Below are 26,787 nucleotides of genomic sequence, written 5' to 3'. Positions count from 1 at the left end.
TGTTGTACATTAGCATATTTGCACCAAAGTCCCTAGACCTACACAGAGAGGATGAGTTTTTACTCTTATTTATTTTCAAAAATGCATAAAATATTTCCCAAGCCACTGAATAAATGAGCATACCTTTTTCTATGTTTTAAATAAACATTTTGATTTTCTTGTACCCTAGAAATTCTTTTACCCTAGAACCACTAGTTGTTATGAAACCTCTGTAAAATAAAACATACGAAAAGTTACTTGTGTGATGACTCATTATATCCTTCAGTTACTGCCACCTCCAGCCTTCCTCACCACCATTCCACTCCTCACTGCAGAAAAGTAAAAGCTTGTACTGACTTCTGTAAATTAAGAATATAGCCAGGTGTGATTCTATCCCACAAGGCAGCAGTTCAATACTAGCACGACTTTTTTGACATCAGGGGAGCTATACAAGGCTAAAGCTAGTGCAAAGGAGTGGAGTCAGGTCTGGCATTGCTACTTCTCCTACCAGCTATGATGACTGCTGTGACAGAGAGCTCACAAGGAGTTGTTTAAGAACTAAAGGATTGTTACAGACAAGTCCCTGGTCAGACGTGGGCAAGGTCAGAGAGAGATGGAAATCCAGCACTGAAGAAGCAGTTATTTAATGTAACCCATCCAAATGCTTCCTTTTAACTTCTACATTCTCTTGTCTTTCTTGTCATTCATCATAAAAGAAAATGAAAACGATAAGAGATACTATAAGAGACTCGGAGATGCTAGCCTAATTCCAGTATTATCCACACCTAAGTCACCCTCATTTTAGCACAATTAAACTGAACAAATACTACTATGGCACACAGACATCTTTCTGTACATCCTAGCACAGGATAGACCAGAATGTGTTTACTAAAAGCTTGTGGGCACATCTAATTTAATAGCCACAAGTTCTTTCTGGCCATACTTTTGTTGAGACTGATTTTACATCCGCTGAAGATAAAGATTTTCTCTGACTATAAGGGGATCAGATTAGGCCTAACATTTTTAAAACAAATTCCTCAAGTTTCTTTTTAAATAGATTACCTAATATTCTTCCAAAGAAAGTGATGAAATATTCACAAGTAGATTGTTCTTCAGCTGCTTCATCCAAAGCTGACCTGATGAGTGACTATTTGCTTAAATAACCTAGAAGGCTTTTTTTCTTCCTCTTTGATTATCCAGAGGCTTACAAGGGGACCCCAAAAACAAACATAAAGCATACATCCCTACAGAAAAATTGTAAACACTAGACACATCACTAAAGAGGACATAGTAAGAAAAAGAGGTCACACTGGCTAAAATGGTGGTAGGAGTTTTTTTCAGCAAGGCGTGAACTGGGTATTATCTTCATTTTTCATACCTCTAACATTGTAACATTAGAGTAAGAGTACTAAAGATTTCCACGGTTAAGAGAAAAAGGGCCTCAAAAACGCTCAGCAATGCCACTAAGCTAGGCATCCGTAGTTAAACTACCTACACACATAATGCAAACCTGATTTCAGCTAGAAACCTTGACAAATGCTTTCCATTGCAGTTAGTTCAGATTCCGATATGCAGATAAACAGAAGGTGGTAAAAATGTAACAATAAAACCTGGAAATATTTAAGGTATGAGAGAAATTTCTTGAAAAAGTATAAATGCTATCAATATATTGTTAAAAAGCTAATCACCCATCCCTAAAAATATACCAATATAAAATAATAGGATTTTCAGAGTCCTGTTTGTCACCCTTTTACAACCATATTTTATATAGTCATAGGCAGATGACATGGATGAACCAGATTCAAATGAGATAAGCAGCATTATGTTTGTACGGCCATGTGACCTGGACACCAGAACTGCTCTAACCTTTCCTTTTCTTTGCTATGGCTGGGTAGAATCAATTTAATGCATTCTTGTTCCCATAAGACCAACAGCAGGTCTGCTTGCCCAGCCTTACTCACTTCAAGAATTAATTCTTTTCCCAAAGAATATTTCAAGTTCTTCTGGAACCCTTCAATGAAAGTTCGTTACACATTATTTTTTGTACTTTTATTTATCCCCCTGTATTCACTAAGTGGCGGTGTTTTGGTGTTTTCTCCCAGTTGGCCACTCTCCAAGTTAATGTTTGTCAAGTTTTGCTGTTATACACTACCCATTTTTTTGATCTTCTATGGCATGTCTCTTTCTTCATGCCATTCCTGAGGCCAGGAAAGGTCTTCTAGCAAACATTGCCTCCTTTCAGAAAGGCTATGGTTATTCTCTTTTCCAGAGTCTGAGAGTTTCACATTGGTGACCTCTTTGCCCACCTCTGCAACTATTTTGGCACACGAAGGTTTCATCTCTCATTTTGAAATTTCAAATATAGTTGAATAAGCCCTATCACCAGCCCATGCAATCCAAGTTCTTCCTGTAAATTTAGAAATAAGCTTTGTCAGGGCACAGCTGGCTCTGCAGACCTACTCTCTCATTCGAGACAGAATAAACTTTTCCATCTGGGATGATTTGCAGATATGATGGTACAGTCTGAGTTCAAAACTCAACAATCACAGCTGCCCAGTTCTGCCCCTTGCACAGTGTTCACTCCTGCAGATGAGAAGTAGGTAACAGTTAACAGAGAAGCCCCTTGGCTCGTCTCTGATATAACATCAGTAAGCATCATCTAGGAGGCATTCAAACACCCCTCTGCAACGTTTAAAGATGCTTTTATAAACTTGGTATAATGATCCTTGGAATGTTTTCCCTTTCTTGCTTCTTCTTCTTGGGGTTGTTTGGTTGGTTTGTTTGTTTGTTTTTTTAAATAGATGAATTGCAGAAGATGGGGCCTCTGGGAAATAGAATAAAAGTAGAATTGGACCATCTTCCAGCACAAAATTGATGCCATGCCTGCTAATGAAAACTTGTACACTCACAAAAAAGAAACAGATATTTTGCTTTGCCTGAACATCTCTCTTTACCTCTTCTTTTTTTTTTTTTTCTCTTATTTTGTAGTGAGACTGTCAAGAAAGAATTATGGGATTGCACACAGGAAAATAAAAAGGACTATGAAGCTAAAGCAGAGATCATCTGTTGCTTGTGCTAATAACTGCCTAGAAAGTGCACATTTTAAAACTCCTTTTTATTCTGTCACGGAATCATAGGGCCGTTATCTTTAATAGCCATTACTCAGCCAGATATATAAAGAATATCTTATTTCTCTAGCAGTCGTTATCCTATCAAAGGAATAATCCTTAAATGCTCCATGTCATTCACTTTAGTTTTTTAAGGTTGACAACATTTTGAGTAAAACGCTCTGCCATTCATGGGAGGTGTAAGCCCATGACTGGAGGATTTTTCTGCCTTTTTTTAAACTGCTTGCAGTGTTAAAAACCAACTGGTGAAGAGGTGGACATATAGGACCAGGCTTTGTGAATCAGTGTAGCTATATTGACATGACAGTTTTACACCCGCTGAGCATCTGGTCCTTATGGTTATGCATGACAAGAGAGAACTGGCTTTTCATGCCCTTCATGGCAAGAGACATTTAAAGAGTAACAGCTGTTCCACTTTCCCTTGGCCAATTTGGACTTGTGATTTTTTTTTATGAATCTGCACAATTTGCCTACCCAAACACTATAAATATTTGCAAATTACCCGCTATACAACAATTTTACCCTAATTTATGTTCAAATTTTGACTGCATAAATACATCTACTTTTATTAACTAGCATACAGGTAGCAGCACTTACCTGTGATCTAAATGATGAATAGAGAGAATAACCCCTGAATTCAAATGGGCTTGTTTTAAGGTCACCAGGATTGTGAATTCATATTTATTTCTTAATTTCTGAAAAAAAATTTCAGCTGTTTCTGGAGATGCCTTTACACTTCTTGAAGTATCTAAAAAAAAAAAAAAACAAACAGAAAAACACTCAGTATAAAATCTTATTTTGCTTTACATCCTCAACTCAAAGAGTTCACAAAATGACAAGGTACTTCTGGGGAGCACAATTGAACAGACAGGCAAAAGCAGGGACCAAAGTATTTTAAACCCCAGCTTCCACATGCAATGAGAGCTACTTCAATGAAAGAGAACACATTTTCTAGGACACACATTCTATTCTGGGTGGGGGGGTTTGGTTTTGTTTTTAAGACAGGGTCATAACTTTCACCATGGATGGCCAGATGGTACCTTTAATGTCTCGTCCAAAATATGGACTCACTAGCAGTGAAGCACAGAGTGACAACACTGGATATGAGCCTAAGTTGTGAAGCGCGACCTGAGTAACTTCTTAATGACTTCTACAAAAATGTTATGCTTAATAGCTATGCACAATTAATTTAAAAAAAGGGCAGCATCTCTTTAGGGACAATTTACTCAGCTTTAAGCAATAGTTATAAATTAACTTAAAAACTCACCATCTTTCAAAATATATTGTTGCTAATTAATCACTACATACTCCAGTTGTGCAGTATGTTGCTGCTGCTTCTTGCGCAGGATGTCATGAACATTTGTTAGAGTAACTGCACACACACAATAAAGATTTTGCTTTTAAAAACCCACACGCAACCAAGACTGAAGCAATGTTTCTGCTGAATTTGAATGGAACATGCATAGAAAATAAAAAGGCCTAACCTTAAGTCCTCTAGAGAGATAGTTTACAAAATAAGATGTCAAATGCTAGAAAAAACAATTCCCAAGGTTTTCCATAATACATTATACTAGAAAAATTAATATATATTTTTAATGCACAAAATCAATTCATTAGCGTGTGTAATCAACTGTGTAAGAACTAAATCAATTCACAAGCTTCTTGTCATTGCAATTTGACCACCCTGCTCTAACTCAGGGACACTAATTCAAGGACAGCAACAGCAGCAGAGAGCTAACTGCAATAGAAACTGGGATTTCTTTTGGCAGCGCTGGAGCTGAACTCTCCAGTAAACTTACACTGCTGTTCTTAAAAACAGGTTTATTCTTTAAGCTGTACCTATGAAGATGCTACTCTGTATTAACAGCAAACAGTTTATTGTAGTTTATGGACCGGGACTATTTTTTAATATGTGTTTAAGAAATGCAACAACCTGTACAACCCTGAAGTCCTAACCAAGCTCCTGCACAGTGTCACACCAAGCTGAATTTGATTCATTTTTTACAAAGGTGAATCCAAAAGACAAACATGGGGGGGGGGGGGGGGGGGGGGGGGGGGGGAAAGAAAAGATCATTTAAAGCTTTTTTTGTGAAACTTCAGGTCTTTTCTACTGTGGATTGCGTAACTCCCTCACTGTAGCAGACATCCATGGTATTTTAATGGAATTGTTAATAAATCATAAGGCAACTCAAATACAATTACATCAAAGCGTTCATTTTTAGCCAAGGGACACGAAGAGAGTGGAATGACATAGGTTTGCATGCTGGAAGATAGTTTAACTGCATCAACAATTTCTAGCAATATAAACAATCTACTCCCAAGAGACAGAGCAGAGGAAGGACACACAAGGAACATATTCTCTAATCATGATCACAGGATCCTCATGCACTGCAGCTCTCAGTAGCAGCTTTCCTACCAAGATACAGAAGAATACGGGAAAATACAGATGCGGAACTCACTTAAAAGCCTATAGAGTCGGATTCCTAGATGCAAAGCACATCCTCCAACCCTGTTTGCCATAGAGGGGGAGCTGGGTTTCTCAGCTTAGAAAGCCCAGCCGACATCCTCTTCTATTGCAAGTTCATTATCATTAGAGCATCTACAGAGTCTGCTTTGGGGCCCACAAACATATTACATGTTTACACTGAAATGAGAACAATCTCATTTTGATTAATGACAGATGAGCTGATGAAGTATAATCAAACTATATTTGCATGCTTGTGTACGTAGTCAAAAGAGTGCCTGCCCTGAGGGGCGGAGCTCCCCTGCCTGAAGGGCTTGCAGCCTCAGAAGCCTCAGTCAGGATCAGCAGTGCAACTTAAACTAAATAAAAGTAGGAGAACAAAACCCAGAGCAAGCTGAGACCACTGGAATGTGGGAAGTCATCTCGCTTACATATTAATAATTGTTATTGCTTTGTAACAACACCCTTGTCCCTCCAACAACCTTTTAAACTACTTTTAAACTTTCTTGGTAGTGATATTTCACTTTTACTTCAGTAGACTATGAGATTATAGAAACCAAGCCTATAGAGTATACACCATGAACACTCCATGCTTTTTCAGCCACGTAAATTCAGGCTGATTCCCCCTCACCTGAAACACTGCAGGAGCTGCTAGGAGAAAAGGGAAGGGTGGAGACAAAGGGCTATGAAGCTGATTGCCACATCATCATCTCCCACCTCCCTGCCACCTATACAGGGTACACATCCATGTGAATGTGATAGTGAAGAAGCTGCATAGGTCCTTCATCCAACAGCTTCTGTGTCTGCTCACTTCAGTCTCACTCTGATTTAGAGAGTGAGCACACAGGAATCTATAGAGGCATTAAGGTACTGAATAGATACTATCAATTTCCATGGATGTATATTGGAGTTAAGACACAGAGTATTTATGGTTTAATATGGCAGCAGGAAAAAGATAGGAGGTATACATATCAAATGTGAATTCGATGGGAAGACAGGAGATAGGAAGAGGGTTGGAGGGGAAAAAAAGTCAAGCAAGACAAAAAAAGATAAAGTCATGTCAGAATTGTGGGAAATAGTAGAATTGCAGAAAATTCCCTGGCTGTTCTTGTTCTGTTCCCATTGTCTCCAATGGACTTCGTTCAGGTTTCCCTCAAGACAATGAAATGGCAGTAAGAAAGAAGATGAGAAATGCAGAACTACCACCTTTTTCCGAGAATCCAGATTTTCCCTGCACAGCTCTGAACCCTGGAAGATGCTAGGGTGCCTCTCCATCCCAGTTACGGTCTGGTTTATCCCTCTGCACTGTTTCTAGTTTTAACTACTATCACACCCTACCAGTGGAAATCATAAACGCTCTGTGCTTGACGTGGAAAATAGTCCATGGAGACTATGCTTACTTAACAAAAATAAAATCCACAGCTTTTCAATTAGAAAGAAATATCAATTTTACCAAATTCCTATGATATTCTCATTAGCAACTGATGAAAGAAAGTATATGCATAACACCCCTACCATTATACAAGGCCAGTTCCAATCACACATAAATAATTATCTCCCCCTCCTACATGCACTTTTATTCTAATGGGAGCTATTGGGATGCAAACACTGTGCTACAGATGGCCTGTGCTTTAGCAAGGAAACAAAACCTCACAGTCAAGTGGAGCTCTCCAGAGCCCTCCCCGTCCTAATTGCTGCACTGAGACAGGGAGGGAAAGACAGAGCTGCCTCTACACCTGCAACAGATGAATCAGTTTTGAAGTCTACTCATGTCACCCCCGTGAATCATTACCCGATCACTAGGTTGGACAAGAGTTTTCCATCCTTTTATCTATAAAATCTTATCTGGGTACCCTATAATCATTCACCATGCCCTTACACTACCTTCTTGTATATAGTTGAAAGTATCAAGACCTGATTAGATCATGCTGGAGGCCTGTATATTAAGATTATCATCACATTAACTGCTAGAGTATTAAATTGCCAAAACACATGCCCACTCACTTTTGGTATTGCAAATAGGTCAGTTCATACTTGCTGTACCAAAGAGCTACACAGCCTTTTGAATTATTACTACTCTGATGAAGCATAGTACCCTTTGCTCAGGGCAGGCATCAGGTGGACTTCTTAAAGAAAGACCACTGAAAGGTCTGTGATCCATTAGATCCATTCTTTTTACATTAACACAACAGTGCAAATCCCTCGTTCCGGTTGGCTTTGAACACTAGTGGTAGGTACTTGATCGATCACCAGCTGTGCTCAATAAATACTGATTCAGGCTTGTTCTTGACATTTGGCTTCTAGTAATCATTTTAAGACCTGAGGAAAATACTTTACTGGAACTGGACTTCTTGCATAATAGCTTGGAAAATCAAACTGGTATATCTCAGATAATAATTTGTGGTTTCTCAACAGTTACATGAAACCTCATACCGTGAACATTTCTAACACACAAAACCAAAGGCATAAATCTTGTGATATTACAGTGCAAAAATAAGGAGAGAACTATTAGTTTGAATGAGAAATTTGCCTCTAGCCACGATACCTATTGATTGGGTTTACTTTTGTAGAATATTGCATGTGTTTGGTTTGACCACGCCATGACAACTCACAAACCCATAGTGTCAACACTGCATCTTTAATTTATAGAAGAATGACGTGCAAAGTGACAATGAAAGAAATAAAAATCCAAACTCAAAGCATGTCGCACTCCTTGTTCAAGTCAAAGGTTATAGCATGGAAACGCCTTTAGAAGGAATAATAACGCTCATGTGGTAACACAAACGCTCATGTGATAACACACATGGCTGGTTTGAGACACGCAAGTTAGCAAAATTACTGAAAACAACACAGCAGACTGGGGGAAGGAGGCTGGAGGAAGGGAGAATTAACTCATACTGTGGTTGACAATGATAACGATTTATAAGGACACAGACAAACAGCAGGTGGTGGTCAACCTTCAGCTGCTACACCTAGTTATGAGGTGATCAGCTGGCCACAGGCACAGAAAACCGAGTCTTTTAAGATCTAGCATTGCAAAGCAATCTGAAAACCTAGTGAAGAAAACCGCTGACCGTAAGACCTGCAGGAACTCAGCCCTTCAGAGGACAAACTTAGTGGCTGCCTCTACCCTGCACTTGCAACAGCCATCAGAACTGGGACACGTTTTCCCTCTCAGAGACAATCTGCAGTCAGAGCTTTGCAGCAAACACCAAAGCCACAAGTGTCTCCTGGAGGTGTCAAGTGTAGACATTGTTATTTCAGTCATGCTCATAAGATAATTACTACACTATAACCAAGACAATAAGTCTAACTTTCAACAGTACTCACTCCACAGGCCCAAAGGCACTTCCACCAGTCTAAACTGGTGCTGCAGAAAGAGGTGGTTCTACCCTTTACTCTGCCACCAGCCTTTAATTCCTTCTCCTCATCCCTATGGTGACAACTGCATTCATGCAAACATACGAGGAACCGTATCAGGCAACTGATCCAGCTATTACTAGCTGAGCTCCCCCCTGGAAAAAAAAAAAAAAGGTGTTGGAAGCAGCCATGAACAAGCTCCTGGAGGTAAGCAGGAAAACTTCCATACACAGCACCAGCAGCATACTAAATTGCACAGTGAAAAGAATACATGCAAGTACAGTTTAGGACAAGCCGTTCATTACAGATGTTTTCCAGTTCACAATAAAAACAAAGAGTTATTAAGTGGAATGGATAACTTGTCTTAGCAAAGGGTGTGCTCTTGAGTTTCTGAAGTGCATCTAAAGCTAAACATACAGTATGAGCTGAATTATAAAACAAACTCCTGCAGAAGAGCCTCTGAAGGAGGCATTCTAATTAATTGAGCTCCACAGTTTGTTTCGTGTGCACATAATCAGCTTTTAATAGCAGCATCTATAAATCAATTCTGCATCTGTCTGCAGGTTTGCTGAACTACCCAAATTAAATTCTAGTGGTTTGTGAGAAAAAGGAGAAGGACTGCAGGCTAAAAAGAGTCTGAAAAATATAATAAGGCTAACTCAATTTTGTTTCATTTTCCTACACTAGTTGGGATCAGTGTCACAAGCATATATTCACATTGTGTCACTTCCCCATATTAACATTTTTTGGCTAATCTTTTTCTTAACTAGGTATTTCACACAGCCTACAAAGGGCAACAATATCTGAGACTGTTTACTTTATATTGTTCTTTTATTTAAGTAACCACCGTGGGCTAAGCTGCTCCCAGCAAACGGGGCAGCATGCAAAGCCAATCCAAAAGCAGAATCTTTACAAAGTTGAAAGGTACAGCAGGATTTTAAGTGAAGCACGATGCATTCAAATTCAGGAGTTGCATTCCTCAATGAAAACTGAAGATAGAAAGAAGTAAAACAACCTTTATTAGATCAAAACCCTGCCAGACATGTTATGCTTTAGATGCTTCAGTGGGAAGGTTGATTGGTTTGCCCCTTTTTTTTTTTTTAAACACACCTGACACTTCATTTGAACTGATACATAAGATACTGGTTGATAAAACATTTTGAGCTATGCTTCCTATACATTTGTTCATTCCCTTCTCATAGATTCCCAATGGTTTCAGAGAGAATAGCAAAACAGGATCATCTACAATTTTCCAAACCCACACGAACCTGACTTGGTTTCTCCAAGGCCGTAGGAAGGAGCTCCATGGGAGTCTGGGGGAATGTGTTGCAGTTCCACCTCAAGTTTACAAGACTACAAGATATAGGGTAAACATTGACCCTGTCAGACTCCCACTGGAGCTATTCCCAAAGGGTGTGCGTGACCTGCAGGGTCCAGGAGCACTGCCCAGTTCCCAAGTCTGGGTGAACACTGGGACTACAATCTAATCATACGTCAGGATCCAACCAGGTACATCTAGACCTTTATGCACCCACGTGCTCCTTATAAACTGGGTACAACCTGGTCTCACCAGAACAAAAACTCACGAATGCTGGGAGCAAGGACTCTAGTAATCTCCCAAGTTGAATGATCAGGACCTTGGGATACCCTACAGATGGTTTAGGGGGGATACCCCACAAACTGCCCTTGTAGTTTAGGCACCACCACACCGACCACCAATTCTGTGTGCTTCCCTTCTTATTTCCCTTAAAGAAATGGCTCAAGAAGGATGTATGCAGAAAGAACTGCAACGGATGGGAAGGAGAAAAGGAGGAGGGCAAAATGCACTTCAGCTGAAACTAAACAATCGAAACAAAAACTGACTTGAAGCCAAATCATTAAATCAAATAAAAACAAGGGGAAAAATGTCACAGTTTGTTCTTGCAGCATTTGGGGAGGTTCCAATTGCCTTTGCTTTGTAGCTTTCTCTATTCTGAATGTCAGCTACAGCTTTGGTGTGTCATCCAGCAAGGGCCTTCCTCCAGCTCAAACCATATGCCAAGTCCCAGGAGTCACAATGGACTGACGCAGGAGACTAGAAGAAGGACCTGTCTCTGAACAGACACATTTGTTCCCCAATTATATCGACTGTTCATACTCATATTCTAAAAAAATGTTAATCATATCACTTCTGGCCAAAACTCTGGCTCATCTACAAGCTACATACTTGTGTGTTTGAAGTCATTTTGGCATAGCTGAGAACACAAATCCACAGTGGAAGAAGAGGGGGGAAAGGTACTGAGAGCCTGGACACGTATGCTTGAATATAGCTGCAATGTTTCTGATCTGAAATAACTAAACCATTATTAAGAACCTAACTTGCCTGTGTAGTTTGTGCATTTGCCTAAGTAATTATGATTGCAAAGTGCTTTGTTTGTAATGGTTTGATCTCCATGGTCAAAGTCCCAAGGGAATTTTTGCTTGGTCTGCTAAGCTTGTTTCCTTTTTTAACACTTTTTAAAGGAATATTAAAAATTGTCAACTATGCAAATTAAATTAAAACAGAACATATTTAATAGGGGGAAAACCCTCCACTCGACATGGCAGAATGGGATAAGTGAGTGGCAGCAAGCCTTCAACCATTTCTGCCAGCTCCTGGCACTGACTTGGATGACTCTTTAGGAAAGAGTTTGCAAACCCAAGACTCTCTGGGGCAAACTACGGCTGTAATATATTGTGCATTCACTGTAAATTGACAATTATAGCACCAAAAAATCTGTTTCTGTCTAGGAGCATTCTGCAAAAGAGATGATACAATGCTAGTTTGAGAGCGAGTATACTAGCGGCTGGGTTAAGCCTCTCAGCTTATGTACTGGCTGCTTCTAGAAACCAAGGAAAGTCACATCAAGCTGAATCTTTCTGTAATGCTAAGCTTACCTTCCCACAGCCCGACTACTGATTTTGCCTGCTGAAACAGCCTCCTTTGCGTCCCTGTGAGTCTACAAAACAATTGTTCGGGTGCTAGCCACTAAAATACAATCATGCTCCTTCAAAACATGGCCAAACCCCTGAGATGATCCTGGGATTTCAGCTGTGAAACAATTCTTTGTGGCACACACCTAACTTAACTAGATCACATTGTGTGGAATGGGGAAGGTGGATCTCTCCTTCCAGCCCAGCCACCTACTACACAAGCAGAATCCAACTGTTTCGGTGAAGCTGTCAAATGAACGGTACAGCTGCTCGGCATGATTTCCTCACCTGGATTACAGATCAGGGAAAGGTCCTTTCAATGGTGGTGTGCATCAGTAGCACAATACAAACAGCCACAGACAGCACCTTTGCTCGGTTAGTAGATCCATACAACACAGAGAAATAGATGCAGAGAGAACGAGCAGCGGGTTTACACCACTACAAACACCCATTTGAGCATTAGGACTAGGTATCACAGCTGTCTCAATCTCAGGCTTAATTTGCCAGACCACAATGCTGACACTTGGACATCTCTTATCCTCCCTTTGGCTGTGGTCCCTTTGGCAAAGAAGGAATTTACACCAGGATTACAAGTGGGAGCCATCTACTGTAAGGTAAAGCAGCCCGGCTGCACTGCAACAAGCCAGGTGCACTCTTCCAAAAATATGTAGGGTCCATGACGGAGGGTTTCATGACTTTTGGACTCAGTAGGCAAAAAGTAAATAAGTAGAGGTAAATAAATGCAGTAAAGGTTCTAGTGACTCTATCTACAATAGCATATTTCTGACAATTTTTCAAATCTTTTGCAAATGAAAGGATAAGAAACCTAATTGTAGGAAAACCTGAACTTTAAATGTGTAGGGCTCCAGATTATAAGTCAGTATTCTTAGCACAGGAGGCTGAAACAGATGATTTGCTTAATAAACAATACAGATCTCACCACACTAGATTGTTACTGAAACAACTCCCACCAAACTGCCAAAGAAAATGTGAACATGCGCTCCTGAACATTTGAAAGGAATATAAGGAATGTGTGCATCTAGCGCGGGGGGGAGCACCACACAAAAGTACTATCAGGAGTTTTTACATGCATACATGATACAGAAAACTACTGTTCCTTGCCCACAAGAAATACTACCCCTTTCACTGTAACTATGTCATCATGCAAGATACTATCACCAGGAGAGAGGGTGCTACTCAGTGGGGACCTATTACATGTCAACAAAATGACGAAGATAAAAGACAACCTCTGTTCTTGTTATAGAAATTCCACTCCTAGGAAATTAAAATGTGTGCTGTATGGCATGCTCTGCCCCAGGTATTTATTATTGTAATTCTTTCTGGTGATTGATAGGTTCCAGGTTATCAATTATGCCATGCAATAGCTTTTTTGATTACTAGTTTTCCCTAGTCTATATTGCACCACTATTATCAATTCCTCTTTAAATTCTGAAGACTCTTTGTGTTTGCTTCCTCATAGGTAGTACTAAGTGCTGCTACTTAAAATGATGTTGTTTAGGTTTCTCCATGGCCAATGCCACTATAAAACCTATTATGTTTGAACAAGGATGCAGAGGTAGCGTAGAGTGGGATTTCTGTCTGCTTCTTCATTTCAAGACAGGTTCCAGCTACATTTAAAAGGTTGCAGCTACTGTAGCTTTATAAATATATATGTGTATATATACATGCACACACTCACACTCCTTTAGGCACAAAGTAGTTTTCTAGAAGCTGCTTTGAGAACACCTTGAAATCTGTGGAGAAAATCAAGCCTGTCTTGTTTTCCTTGCTACTGCCATCTGTGGCATATGCACCTAGTTATGCTTGGCTGCATACTGTCATATGAGCACTTTGTGTCAAACTGACCTAACAACAGAGAAAAATATCACACCAAGAAATGCTGTTAACACTGGGACACAGACTGAAGAGCACAAGAAAAATAATGCGTTGCCTTCCAGCCCTACTGGTACTGTAATAAGGGCATGACACACACGAGAACTGCTAAAAGACTGAATTTATTTCCAGTCCCTAGTTGTACAGCATGGTCAGGATCTAAAAAGTTATGCAAGTCACACTGAGAGGGAGGACAAGAGGAGGAAGCACTGTTGTCAGCCTTTTCCAAATGAAAAAGCAAGCTACCAAAAGTAAACAAAGTCCAATCAATTAAAAACAATAAAGTACAAACTTAATGGCAATAATAAACCACGCAAGCAGATTATGCTAGGTGTAGCTCAAGCCGGATTACATGAACTACCCTTCTCCCAGAAGATATGACACAATTCAGGCTTCTCAAATATATCATATTCCAGCAGTGAACTGGGTCATATGATGACAGACAGTAGAAGATCAGCACCCACCATGCCACTGCCGGATTAGGATCATGCTGGGTGTAGATACTCCTATATCTTCTGAGCAATAGACCACATCTCTCCCTCACTTGGTTCTCACTGTGCAAGTGTCAGTAAGACCCACTCATGATCTCTGCTTGGTCATTTTCTCTCAAAAGCTCCTTTCCCTGTGACCCATATGCTGCTCCTGAGGACCTACCACCTGCAGCCTCTGTTTCACAGAATCCCTTAGGCTGGAAGGGACCTCTTGAGATCATCTAGCCCAACCCCAATCATTTGTGGATGCCCTGGAGGGTTTAGCTTTTTCCCCCCATTAAGAATCTGTTTCTCCCTCTTTGCAATGGTTTGCACCTCTCATCCTAGCTTTTCCTTCACCTCTGGCTTTCTGGGGTGTAATTGCTTTTGTGCCCACATTAGGGTTAATTGCCTTCACCTCACCAAACTTCTAAGTGTTAAGGATGATTTATTTTCATACAACACAATGGTGAGCTTAAGAAATCATTAATATGAGATCCATCTTAATTTCCCAGATGACCATAATGATGTGGTCTGCATGGAAGATTAACTTCTGACACTAAAGAATGGTCAACAGTCACCAACTTAGAGAGCTCCAGAAAACCCAAACCTTCATCCCAACAGCAAAAGCAGCACAGCAAGGCAGTGGGAGGAAGGCCACCACTGGAAAAAAATTACATCTGAAGCATGCCAGACACATCCGACAACGCTGCTGCTAGCCACAGTTCTCCAGCAGTGAGAAAACAGCTGAGCAAACAGCAGCAGATGGGAGGAGAAGGCAGGAGATTGAACCATGAAGAGAATTCAGGTACCAGCAGAAATGAGGTGGGCGTGCCAGAGGGACCACACCCGAGGAGAAAGGAGGGACACCCAAGCCACCAGCCGTACTGGCATTCTCAGAAAAATCTCTACTCACTTGATATGTTTTAATGCCAGGAAAAGAAAACGTTAGAAGGATTTTGAAATGGGAATATCAAAGAGAAGTTATACCAAGGAATACCATACACACAGCTCAGCTATAAGCGGGGCGGACAGACAGAAAGTACGCGGGGGACTCAAGCTACCGTTACCAGAGGTCCCAAGGAAGCTGAGGAGGACCAGACTTCAGATTCTCCTGCAAGAAAATTTCTTTTAAATCAGGTATTAATGGAGTCCATGCTTCTAAGAACGTGTCTGTTAGCCCCGGTGAATCAGCTACAGGTTTTAAACACATGCCCAATATACAAGCTTGGATGAGTTAAAATTAGAAATGCTTCCAAACCCTTATTTCCTGGCTCTTGCAGGCTTCTTTTAACCGAGTACTATTAAAATATACTTAAATGCACCAAAGAACAGTTTTAGGGAGAATGCAAAGGCACCAGTTTGATTTTAATGAGTATTAGGTGTTCAATGCCCCTTTGTGTCTTTGAAAATCTTTCCCTATACTGGAACAATTCCACCAACACTCCAGATTTGCAGAGTATAGAAAGACTTACAGGGTCATCCACCCCATCCTTAGCATATTAACTGAATGTCACACAATGACTACAACACAGCTAATGTTTCCTAGATTTTTTTATTTCATGCTATCTTCTACAATATCAAAAGTCTGGAGATTTCCACCACTACTTTTTGGTAGCTATTCCACAATCTAAAATAGTTCACTGTGAAAGTCTCCTTTTATCTTAAATCCTCTCCACTTACAATATCATTACATTACTCTTACCTCTAGCTCTTTGAATACTAAATAATTCCTTCATCTTAAACCTCTTAGAATCTTCTAATACTAGACACTTACCATACAACACTTTTGTCATTGCCTGGACAAGCTGTACATACTCAAGTTCTTTAAAAGCTTTGTTAGTAAGCCAGTCCTTTTTACTGTATAATCAGGTTTGCTGTTGTTCTCTTCACTCCCTGCAATTCATTGATATTTTTCTGAAATGGAGAAACCCAGAGTGAATGCAATAACCCAGATACAATCTGAGCTTAAAAAAAATTCAAGCTCCCACATCTCCTCCTACAGTACACTTTGCTGATGCTTCAAGTGCTAACGGTGTATGCAGGGATTCTTAAAAAGAGCATCACTGAGCAGGGTACACAGTGTTTTCCTCAAGTCTACCCCACTCCTTGAATGGGTGCTGAGCAAAGCTGGGCCCGTTTCAAGTTCAAGGGACATTAGCCAATGTTAGAGGAAATCTTAAGAGTGCCTTTGGAACAGCCGTGGCCCAATACGCAAATGCATATTTTAGGAGTTATTAAAACCCAGATTATCAACCTCAAAACCACAAAAGTTCCTTTGGAACCCTTCTGGAACATTATGCAGCTGTATTTAGAGACTGGTAGACTTCCAGCCATGGAGTCAAGGCTGGCACGTGTCTTCTTCTCTTGGTAGCATAAACAATACGGATGTTACCACCATCTAATTATACTTAAATAAGCATTTATGCTGGGGAAACCTTATAAACATTGCCCTGTCTAACAGAGAAACCAACTCTCCAACTGGAGGTCTTTTTCTTATTATACTCCCTCTATGTTTTTAGAGAGGTAAATTGCCACTCAAATTCCACTAAAAGAGTTCTCAGTTATGGATCGCTAGCAGTATTGATTGTAATGGCTCCTTTGGAAACATTACAGTCTATCGTAGCAATGTTGTTACTGCTGCAAATATGTTAATCTGCTAAAATTCTTTTGAACACTGTCTTCAGAAGTCTTTCTTAGTCTGCTCATTCTTTTATACCATGCCCATTGGTTTAGCACCTTGCAACAGCACAGAGGTGAGTAGCAGCTCCCAAGACAGCTCAACACAAAAGTCAGTTTTCTAAACTCTTATTTCTCTCTGAAGTCATCAGGATCACACATCCCCCAAAAAGTATGCACTAAAAAAAGAAAAGCAAACAAAATATTGTTTAACATAACAAATAATGAGAAATTTTTGCTGTAAAATTTTTCCGTGTTGAAAATGGCTACAGCATTTTTTTCCATCCAAGCATGGCTTAAAGAAAAGGAAAAGAGAAAAAAAAAGAAATTTACTCGCTAAACGGGACCATAACTTAAATAACATATTTGCTACAAGTTTGTTTTAAGTTTTTAAAGTTCAGTAACAGCTACCTAAAATATCTGAGTGAACATTCATAATGAGTATTTATCATGGAAAACACGACCAGGCAAAAAAATGAAAAACTGAAGTACCCTTTCTTACCATATTTCTTCTCAGATTTTCCTTAGAAGAAATCTTTTGGACAACACTGAGATGGAAAAATTAGTATTCCTTAAACATTGAGACAAAATTAGAGGAATTTATCCAAAACAGAGGGACAGAAAAAGATCAGCGAAAAATAATTCTTCACCCCTTATTCAGCTCTACCTTAGCAGTGCAAGCAGGAGAATAGAGCTGCTCTGTGGATCTGCCCCTTGGCACACAACCAAACGGGACAAAATATAGGGAACTGAAGAGCAACTACATGGAAGTACAGTTTCCCGTGACAGCTATATATAATCTCCAGCTCTTATCCACTGGTTTTAAATAACTTATAAGCTCAGTTCTGTACCTCCCTTAAGACTCTGTGGAAGCAGTGAAGTTAACCATTCTTGGAGTTATTTTTCCAAGCCGGCACCTACATGCCCTGGAGGATACAGACTGGGAGAATGGAAGCAAGGGGGTGAGAGTAGGAAACGTCAGTCACAACCCAGATCATATAAGCAAACAGTAAGGAGAAAATGGGAGGGAAAACTGACATTAAGACTGATCTAGACGAAGGGATGTGTAGGAAATGCTGCTGTCCTCTCTGAAATCTCACTGGAGAACGAACCGTGCTGCAGTGGGGGGAAAAAAAAACACAAAAAACCCATTAACCTAGCTAGTCTCAGCCACGCTTCATGACTACAGAACGATGCCACAGCAAAAGCAATTACATAAGGGTAGCAAGACCTCATTTTCCCACGTCACTACCCCTTGCTAATGCAATCCTCCCCCAGCAATGTGGAAAGATGTGCTTGACAGCTAGCCAGAAAAGTCACTGTCCCCCCCTTCTCAGGGCACCCATGCTGCAGGTGCTAGGTTCATTCCGGCATGCAGGACAGATGCTGTCCTGCTGTCACCGTCACATCTTTGACTTCAACCAAGACCACTGCACCTTGCTACGCTGCCAGGAGAGGCTCTCTGGTGAGAAGCCATCTGCACTTGGCTGCTCCTGATGGGGATGTTGATATGGAGAAAGGCCTCCACTCCTCTGACCATCCTCACCCTTCTCATGGCACCAACTAGGGCTCTGCCCCACATCACCATACTGACACTGTCTTCATGTATTCTCCTTCCATACACGCCACAGAGCTGCACATCATACTCGTGTTCAGCTTTCCAACAAATATGCCAAGCTGAGCCCTGAGATAATACTAGCATCAACAAGGGCTTTGTACTTGCAGTATTTTAGAAGAGGCCTGATTGTAAAGGTAGGTACAAGCAAATGCAATTCTGTCTGTTATTAATCAGTATAAATTGTTTTGGGCAATACTGAATGTAGAAATAGAGCATGGTTACTTGAATTAACCTGAACCACCAAACTGTTGTTAAAAAAAAGCCTTAGACACTCAGCACTGCCCCAACAGAAAACAGATCCCCAGGGACTTCAATTTATTGCAGATAGTAGATGCAACCTGGCTGTGAAAAGCACCAGGTCAAGGCCATGAGAACACAATAAAATATGACATTACTCTAAATGGAGTCAAACCCTCACTGACTAATAAATGCAGGTACTAATTCACTGCAAAGGTTGAAGTAGCAGAGGCTGGAGGTGTTAGCTGTCCCACCAAGCCCAGGCAAAGCCACGGAAGCCATGCTGCTTGGCACAGTCTCCCGAGGGGGTCTGGGCAGGTAAGGTACGGTGCCTACACTGGCGAGCAGGTATCATTTATCTCCCCACACTGTAGCGTCTTCCAGAATCCATGCTCTTCAGAATTTAACAGACTGAAAGGTGACTAGAGCCCATATCAAGACACATGGCAAGAGATGCAAGTACAAAAAAAAAAAAGTCTATGGAGGGAATGTTTAATTTTTGCTTATTTCTTTTCCCTCCCCTCAAAAAGCCCATTGTAGAAAAACAAAAAAGATAAAAGACAAAAAATAAAATTTTATGTAAAATACCTTTTCTTGCAATAAACAATGATATCATTTTTAGAGCCATAATTAAAACAACTTTATTGCTCTGCACTTATGCCTTTTTGATGCTTTATATGCCTAATACACACTCTGAGCAGCATTATTTATTTGAAACTTTCAGCATTAAGACAGTTACAATCCCCAAATGCCACAGGACAAGTTTTCTGTCATTCCTTAACATTAGTTTGTATCAACTACGCACTAATGACTACAGGGGACTACAAGCTTTTCTTCTCTAGAAACCTGAGCTTCCTTGGTATCTCCAGTATATTAGGTCCCCATTCACTTTCCATTTCCTAGTTCTACCCTCTGCTGTGCCATTACAAGCATCAATCTCAAGTCCATAATATTTCAGGTTTTTTTCTTCCCACAACTTTTTCCCCTTCCATTTTACAGATAAGCCAGTGTGGCAGTAGTTAGCAAGCAACGCAGCCTCCAGTAATATGTACATTCATGATTATTCAGCAGTGTATGGTTATGCAGTGGGTAAGCGCATCTAGTTCTCCATGCATGGTAACTCAGCATGGTTCAGGATGGGAACTGGATGCAGGATTCTCACATACTACCTCCTACTTTTTTTAGGGCAGGCTCTTGAAGCAGCAGACACTTTCCAAATACCTCCTCTTGCTAACGCTGCTGACAGGAGGCGGGGGATGCTGAATATTCAGCTCATCTAGAGGGAGGGGATGCCTTGCAGCAGCAGTCCCTGCTCTGCAGGCCCCAGCAAAAGCAGCCCAGCTCTTCGGGGCTCTCTAACATCCAGCCCAGCTCCCCAGCAGCACCCATCACCACCCTGGCAGTGCCGTACCACAAGGGTTTCTGCTTGCACAGGTGCAGAGGTGACTTTGGAATGTGCCAGAGGTGGAAGGGGATGGGGCCAGTGGAGGGAAAGCCATACCTGTTGTTCCAGGCACGCCAAAAATCTGGACCTCTCTGGCTACCCCATTGTCACAGAGTAATTGCTTATACTAGGCTTTTCTAACACTGAAAAACACTCCAGTACTTACTGAAATGAAACTCTATTATTTCAGCCTTCCCCAAAACTAAGGTGTGAGGGGTTTTCTTTGTCTCACAAAAAAAATGTGGGAATTTTTATTATCTACAGGTGATCTCTATGCTGGAGGTCCCACATTTTGAGGACTCAAGTGATTCTGAGAGAGAAACCAGCTTGCTTCCAAGACAAAAAAAAGCTGCAGATAGGTATTCACTCTGCAGTCAGGCATGCCAGTTGGCAACATTAGCATCCTCTCCCCCAGCTGTCTGTTACTGCTCCTCTGGGAGACAATTCGAGTCTCAAGTACAGCTGGAGAAAGCGGATTTTACGGGACTCTCTAATCCATGTCACTGCAGTCAGCCAGGTTCACTCCTTAAGCTGGCTGACTTCGCCATCAGCAGAGATGGGAATGCTCATATGATCTCTTGCTTTGGAAAAGTTGTGGGGACAGTAACCTCTAGCTCCCAGGCACTGACAAGCAGCTGGGAACAGTAATATTTTCAGCAGGCTCAGCTGGAACCTGGAGAAAGCATCTGTCCATAGTTTCAGTGACAGGTGGCAAGGAAAAAGAGTGTGTGAAGTGCATAGGCAACGTAAATCCTATTCCTATAATGAAAGAAAGTTTACTTGCATCTAGTTTTACAGCTTTATTTTTAGCTCCTTAATTTAGTAATGTCCAGAGATTATGTCATGGGCCAAAACCAGTGATCTTTCCAAAGGGATACAAGATACATATCATATATCGTGTGTGTATAGTCTTGCCAGCATTTTAAAATAGTGGGCTAATGATCCAGTCATGCAGCAATATGTAACAAATCATTTACACCACGAGGCCTATTTTAGGGTTTTTTTTTCTGCCAGCAGTTTGTGCCAGCAAGCTCCAATTCAAAGAACAGCAGTGCTGAGTCCTTTCACGCATCACACTGACAGATTAAATACTTTCTTTGGTGTTTTACAGCACATCTTGTTCCCCACCAGAATATACCATATCTTGCCTCTAGAACTGTCCCTCCTCATGAGAATTATCCAAATATTGTTTATAACCACATTAAGAGTTACATATCCTAACTGGCAGAGAAAAAGCTTATCCTCTGAATATATTCCAAGTTCTGCATTCAGATACACAAGCTCCCACATTTTCGTGACTGCCATGCCCTTTTTCATCTTTTCCTTAAATACATATTCCTGTGCTTGTAACCATCAACTGCACTCTTCTGCCCACCATTTAGCCTCCTCTTCGAGGCATATATACACCTTTTAATGGACATATTTATAAGTGTATATATATAATTTATATACATTCAGCCTTTATTTAGATTCTCACACCTCTGAACACCATTTCCTATTGCAAGCTGAAATACCTGGCTTCATTGGGACCTTGGATGTGCTTAACATTAAGTCTCCTGAGCACAGACTTAAGTCAGATATGTCTGACCCATTGAAAACCCTCAACACCCTCCAGCCTCTGTTGTTGGTGGTCTTGTCTGCTTTTTCAAATTTCCATGCAGTTACATACGCAACAAGGGCTCTCGCAGCAGTATGATGTTCATGTTTGCATAGGAAAACGGCCACATTGACTTTCATCTCTACTGACTTCCTCAAATTGTATTAATGCAGTATATTTACAGAGAAACAATTATAAGAATGACAACTGGTATTTCTCCAAAAGCCTTCTTCAAACACATTAATTACACTTCAATCCACCCACCTAATTTGGGCTTCACCTTTAGTGTCATTCCTGTTTTGCAAAAGGAAAACTAAGGTATTGAAAATTTCGCTCACTTATGTAAACAGTCACCAACAGAGAGAAGTTTGTGGTGTAGATATTCTGACTTCTGTTCTGCTGCTCTGACCAGAAGAGGAATAATTTTCCTCTCAACATATTTTGACATAATAATATCTGCTGCTGGCTAGGAAGTGCTGGCAGATGTTCACATAGAGCAACACTAACATTTTGGAAGACTTCCTCCTGTTTTCTGTTCATAATTGTATCTTCCCACAAGCTACACTGGAACATTTTTACAATTACTTTGCAAATCACACTTTTCCAGAAAGAGAAGTCCCTGCAGCTAACTCGAGCCAGATTACAGTGGCATTCAGGTGCTACCATCCACTACAACCAAGGAGCATCAGGCACCTAAAAAGCTTTAAATTCAAGACCACAGCATCTAATCCTGCTGAAGTCATAGAATCATAGAATTGTTTCGGTTGGAAAAGACCTTTAAGATCATCAAGACCAACCGTTAACGTAGCACTGCCAAGTCCACCATTAAACCATGTCCCTAAGCACCACATCTACCTGTCTTTTAAATACCTCCAGGGATGGGGACTCAACCACTTCCCTGGGCAGCCTGTTCCAGTGCCTGACAACCCTTTTGGTGAAGAAGTTTTTTCTGATATCCAATCTAAACCTTCCCTGGTGCAGCCTCACCAGTGCTGAGTACACGGGGACAATCGCTTCCCTAGTCCTGCTGGCCACACTATTTCTGATAGAAGCCAGGATGCTACTGGCCTTCCTGGCCACCTGGGCACACTGCCAGCTCATATTCAGCCAGCTGTTGACCAACACCCCCAGGTCCTTTTCTGCCAGGCAGCTTTCCAGGTACTCTTCCCCAAGCCTGTAGCATTGCATGGGGTTGTTGTGACCCAAGTGCAGGACCCGGCACTTGGCCTTGTTGAACCTCATACAGTTGGCCTCAGCCCAAGTCAGTGGGAAGAGTTCTGTTTCCCAAGTCTGATACTTTCTATAAGATTTGTACAGTGACAGAGCAGGTTGGTACACAAAAAGAAAGTCCAAGTGACTGCAAATTTCAAATGGCTAGAGTTATTTCTAAATCAGGAACCATAAAAGAAGCAATGTAAATGCTCTTGAATAGACTATAACAGACTAAAACTACCGTCAGAGAGTAACCGCTTACTGTGTTCTATGGCCTAGAAATATAAGTACCTTTGAAAATCAATTACGCAAAGAAGAATGTCAGAACAGCCAATTAGATGCTAAAACCCTTGTATTGAAAATTGATGCTACAACTAATTAAGCAGTCAAAACTGACTTTTCATCTAGGAACAGAAGGAAAGAGACTATTCTGCTTTAGCTGTATGTACAATTTTCCCATCATATATCTTTAATTGTCTGTTACCTGTTGGCAGTTCAACTTGCCACTTTCATAATTTCTTTCTAAAATAAAGAACAGCATTTAGGCTTTCTGTATGTCTTAAGCATAATGTAAAGTAAGGCTTTACACCAGTTGAGAATGTGGCCTATCAAAAAAGGGAATATACTAAAGTGTCATAAATATGTATACGGTACAGGAAAAGATTCAATATCTTAAGAAACCAAAAGGCTAAGGATCACAAGTTAAAGCTTCCAGAATAAGGTCACAGATCATTTAAAGTCATTTGTGTCTTTTTCACAAAATCATTTGTGCCTAGGACTAAGGCTTTAGCTGGAATAAGGAAAAAAAGACATAGGCAAAAACCAAATTTAAAGTCAGCACGTACATATTTGAAAATTCACACACTGCAAATACATATGTTAAGAGGCATACATTGCAGCAATGTTCCTACAGTGTGAGCTCTATGAGCAGAACAAAAATGACTAAGTGAACCCAGTGGTCTGATCAAGGAAGGAAATTTCTCTAATTCTAAAGGCAAGTTCGAAAATGAAAATCTGTCTGCCCAGTAAGGACCCCATTTACTATAAGAAAATCAGCAGTCATTTTATGCAGTAGCAGGAAAAAAGTCTCCAGTCCTGCGGGGCGCTGAAGACTTCCCCAGGGATACTGAGTGACTTCAACCACCGTTTAGACCCAAGTGTTTTCGTCCTTGTTATTCCCCCAATCCCTCTCAACAAAATGAAAACGTGGGTGTGAAAGTTTCAACTCTTATCTCCTTTTGTTACAACTAAACTGGTAACCCATTGGGGAACTATGTACTCTCATAATTACAAAGAAAGAGGGAACAACCTGAAAAAATTCTTTAGTAACCCAGTAATTTTTTTGTCCCAACACTGGGAAAATATACAATAAAAAGACTTATTCTTACAAACCTCTAATCCTGTTACCACTGAAGTCAAAGGGAGTTTTGACTTCCCCCTCACCCCAACCCACTGTAGCACAATGGGGCCTCAACTCGGAACCGTACCTTAAAAATCACAGCTATTTTAGGACACGAACCCCAGAGCCACGCAATCGTGTCACCATTCTAAGCAGTCGCCCCCTTGACGGAGGACCCTGTTCTGCAGTCGCAAGCCCACCACGGGTGTTTAAAACCAGCATGTGCCGGTGTTTCTGAACGCATATGCCCATACGTCTCCACATTAATGTCCATAGTGACACACGCTGGCTGTACCGGGGAAGAACACCGCTAGAGAGATCACCTTAAAAAAAAAGCCTTTGGCAACTATTAGCTTCTGATAAATTATCTCGTTAATGCAAACATGAAAAAGAAATTCCCTTTCCAGACCTTATCTCCCTTGAATTATAACTCTTCTGTATGGGAAACACAGCCTCTTGCCTGTTGCACTAGCAATGCTTTCAGATCCGAGCTGAAACTCCTGGCATGACACAAGAAGCCAGCAATCAAGTCTCCTTATTTTAAAACTACAGGCTGATGCGGAGGTTTGCTTTTCCTCCACCAGATGTTGAGCCATATTCCTTGCTCTTGTTTAGTCATGTTTCTAAGGAGCATTTAATCACCTTTCAGAGAAGAGACTTGCTTTTCAAGGCTATTTTTAAGGCTTTTTTTAAATTAAGATCGTTTTTTCCTGAAAACATTCTTGACTCCAGTTTCATTTAAGGTATCAGTACATTATTAAGGTGTAATTCAAAAATACACCGATAACGAGCAAGTGTAAGCAATGTAACCTATGCCAATAAATTCAACTGGCCATTGAGAGTTATTTTACAGTTCTTTACAAATTACAATATAAGGAAGTTTAATTATTTTTAATAAACCTCCTAAATGTATTTTTTGAAAGATGGAACAAGACTACTATTTTATTTCTATTCCCAATCTGAACAGAAAAAACAATCACAAGTACCAAAAGAGACTAAAACTCATTCTTTGTTTCTCACGAGGGGTATGACATAGAAGCTCACAAGGGCCGCTTTCCCTTGGTAAAAAAACAGTCGTCTTATTTTCAGCCATCTGCCTCACTCCTCCGGGGCACTTCATTTCAGCATTTTGCTCGATTCGCATGAAACTTTCAGTGAGCATTTCCTTAGCTGGAACTGGGGTATGTTTAGCGTTTCCCCAGTGAAGCAGAAGAGTGGGTGGTGCTATTATTCATCACTGCACCCCACGACTCACAAAATAAGCCACCTGCCATCCCCGTTCCTGCTGTACTTTAATTAAGCGTCTACCAGTCAGAGAAAAAAAAGGGGTGAGAGAGGAGAAAAGAAAAAAAAAAAAAAAAAGCGGGGGTGTTGGGGGAGAAGAAGAGTGGAAGAAAAGCGGGCAGGAAGGGAAGGGAAAGGACCCCGGGTGCTTCAGGAGCGGGCAAACCCCGGGCTGAGGGAGCGGCGGGGGAGCCCCCTGTGCGCGGCGCCGGGGCCCGACCGCGGCGGCCGAAGTTGAGCGGGGCCGGGCGGGCCGGGGGCTGCCGTACCTGGGAAGAGGAAGGCTTTGCTCCCGTTGTGCAGCCCCGGCACCTGGCGCACGCCCTCCGCAGAGCCTCCCAGCTGTAGCTCGGACAACACGTCGATCTGCAGCGAGGGGTCCACGCCAAAGCCTGTAACTGACCCAGAAAGTGCCGTTACCCCACCCGCCGGCACTGCAACTTTCCGAGCATCCCCCTCCTCGCCGCCGCCGCGCCCCGCACCTGCGGCCGCCCGGGGACCGGGACATCGCCGCCGCGAAGCTCCCCCGGCCCCGCTCCCGGGTGCCCGCCCGGCGGGTCCGGCATCCGCCTACCTGGCCCCAGGCAGAAGAGAAGGCAGAGCGTGCTCAAGCGGATGCCCGACTCCATGGTACCCCGATGCGCTCAGTCCATAGTCCCCCTCCTCCGGCTGCTGCGGGTGAAAAACCTCCGGGGCAGAGGCTGGGTCCCTCCCCGCCTCTCACCGGGAGGAGCGGACTCCCCGCCGCCCCGCAGCGCGCATCACGGCGGGCGCCGCGCCGCCCCGCCGCCGGCCGGAGCACACAAAGGCGAGGGCGGGGGGCGGGCGGGCAGCGCAGCCCTCCGCCCGCGGGCAGACAATGGGGGGAGCCCGCCGGAGCCCGCCGCTGCCGCTACCGTGCGAGCGAGGCCGCGGCAGCCGGGAGGCGGAGGCGGCGCGCCCGTGCCCCGCAGCTCCCCGCCCCGCCGCTGCCACCCGGCGCAGCCCCGCGGCTGGAGAGGAGCCGCCGCAGCCTCCGCCCGGCTCCCGCGGGAGCGCCGGTCTCCTCCCCGCCGTCCAGCGGGGCTGGCG

The 26,787-nt window shown here is 42.0% G+C and overlaps 1 protein-coding gene across 1 annotated transcript in view; it reads right to left on the bottom strand.

Annotated features, from left to right (window-relative positions):
* NELL2 (neural EGFL like 2) overlaps positions 1-26,345 on the bottom strand; it is a gene marked incomplete at both ends in the record, with an annotated part of 155,879 nt that extends 129,534 nt beyond the window's left edge. The window contains 3 exons of the mRNA XM_082308552.1: positions 3,705-3,855; positions 25,986-26,114; positions 26,291-26,345. Coding sequence (XP_082164678.1) covers positions 3,705-3,855; positions 25,986-26,114; positions 26,291-26,345 — 335 coding nt within the window. The remainder of the gene's footprint in view (positions 1-3,704; positions 3,856-25,985; positions 26,115-26,290) is intronic.
* Between the last annotated feature and the right edge of the window lie 442 nt (positions 26,346-26,787).

This window comes from Platalea leucorodia, assembly GCF_965183815.1.
Source record: "Platalea leucorodia genome assembly, chromosome: 4".
In the NCBI taxonomy this organism is placed as follows: domain Eukaryota; kingdom Metazoa; phylum Chordata; class Aves; order Pelecaniformes; family Threskiornithidae; genus Platalea; species Platalea leucorodia.
Note: the sequence above shows the minus strand (reverse complement) of the source record. Positions and strands in the feature narration are given on the sequence as shown.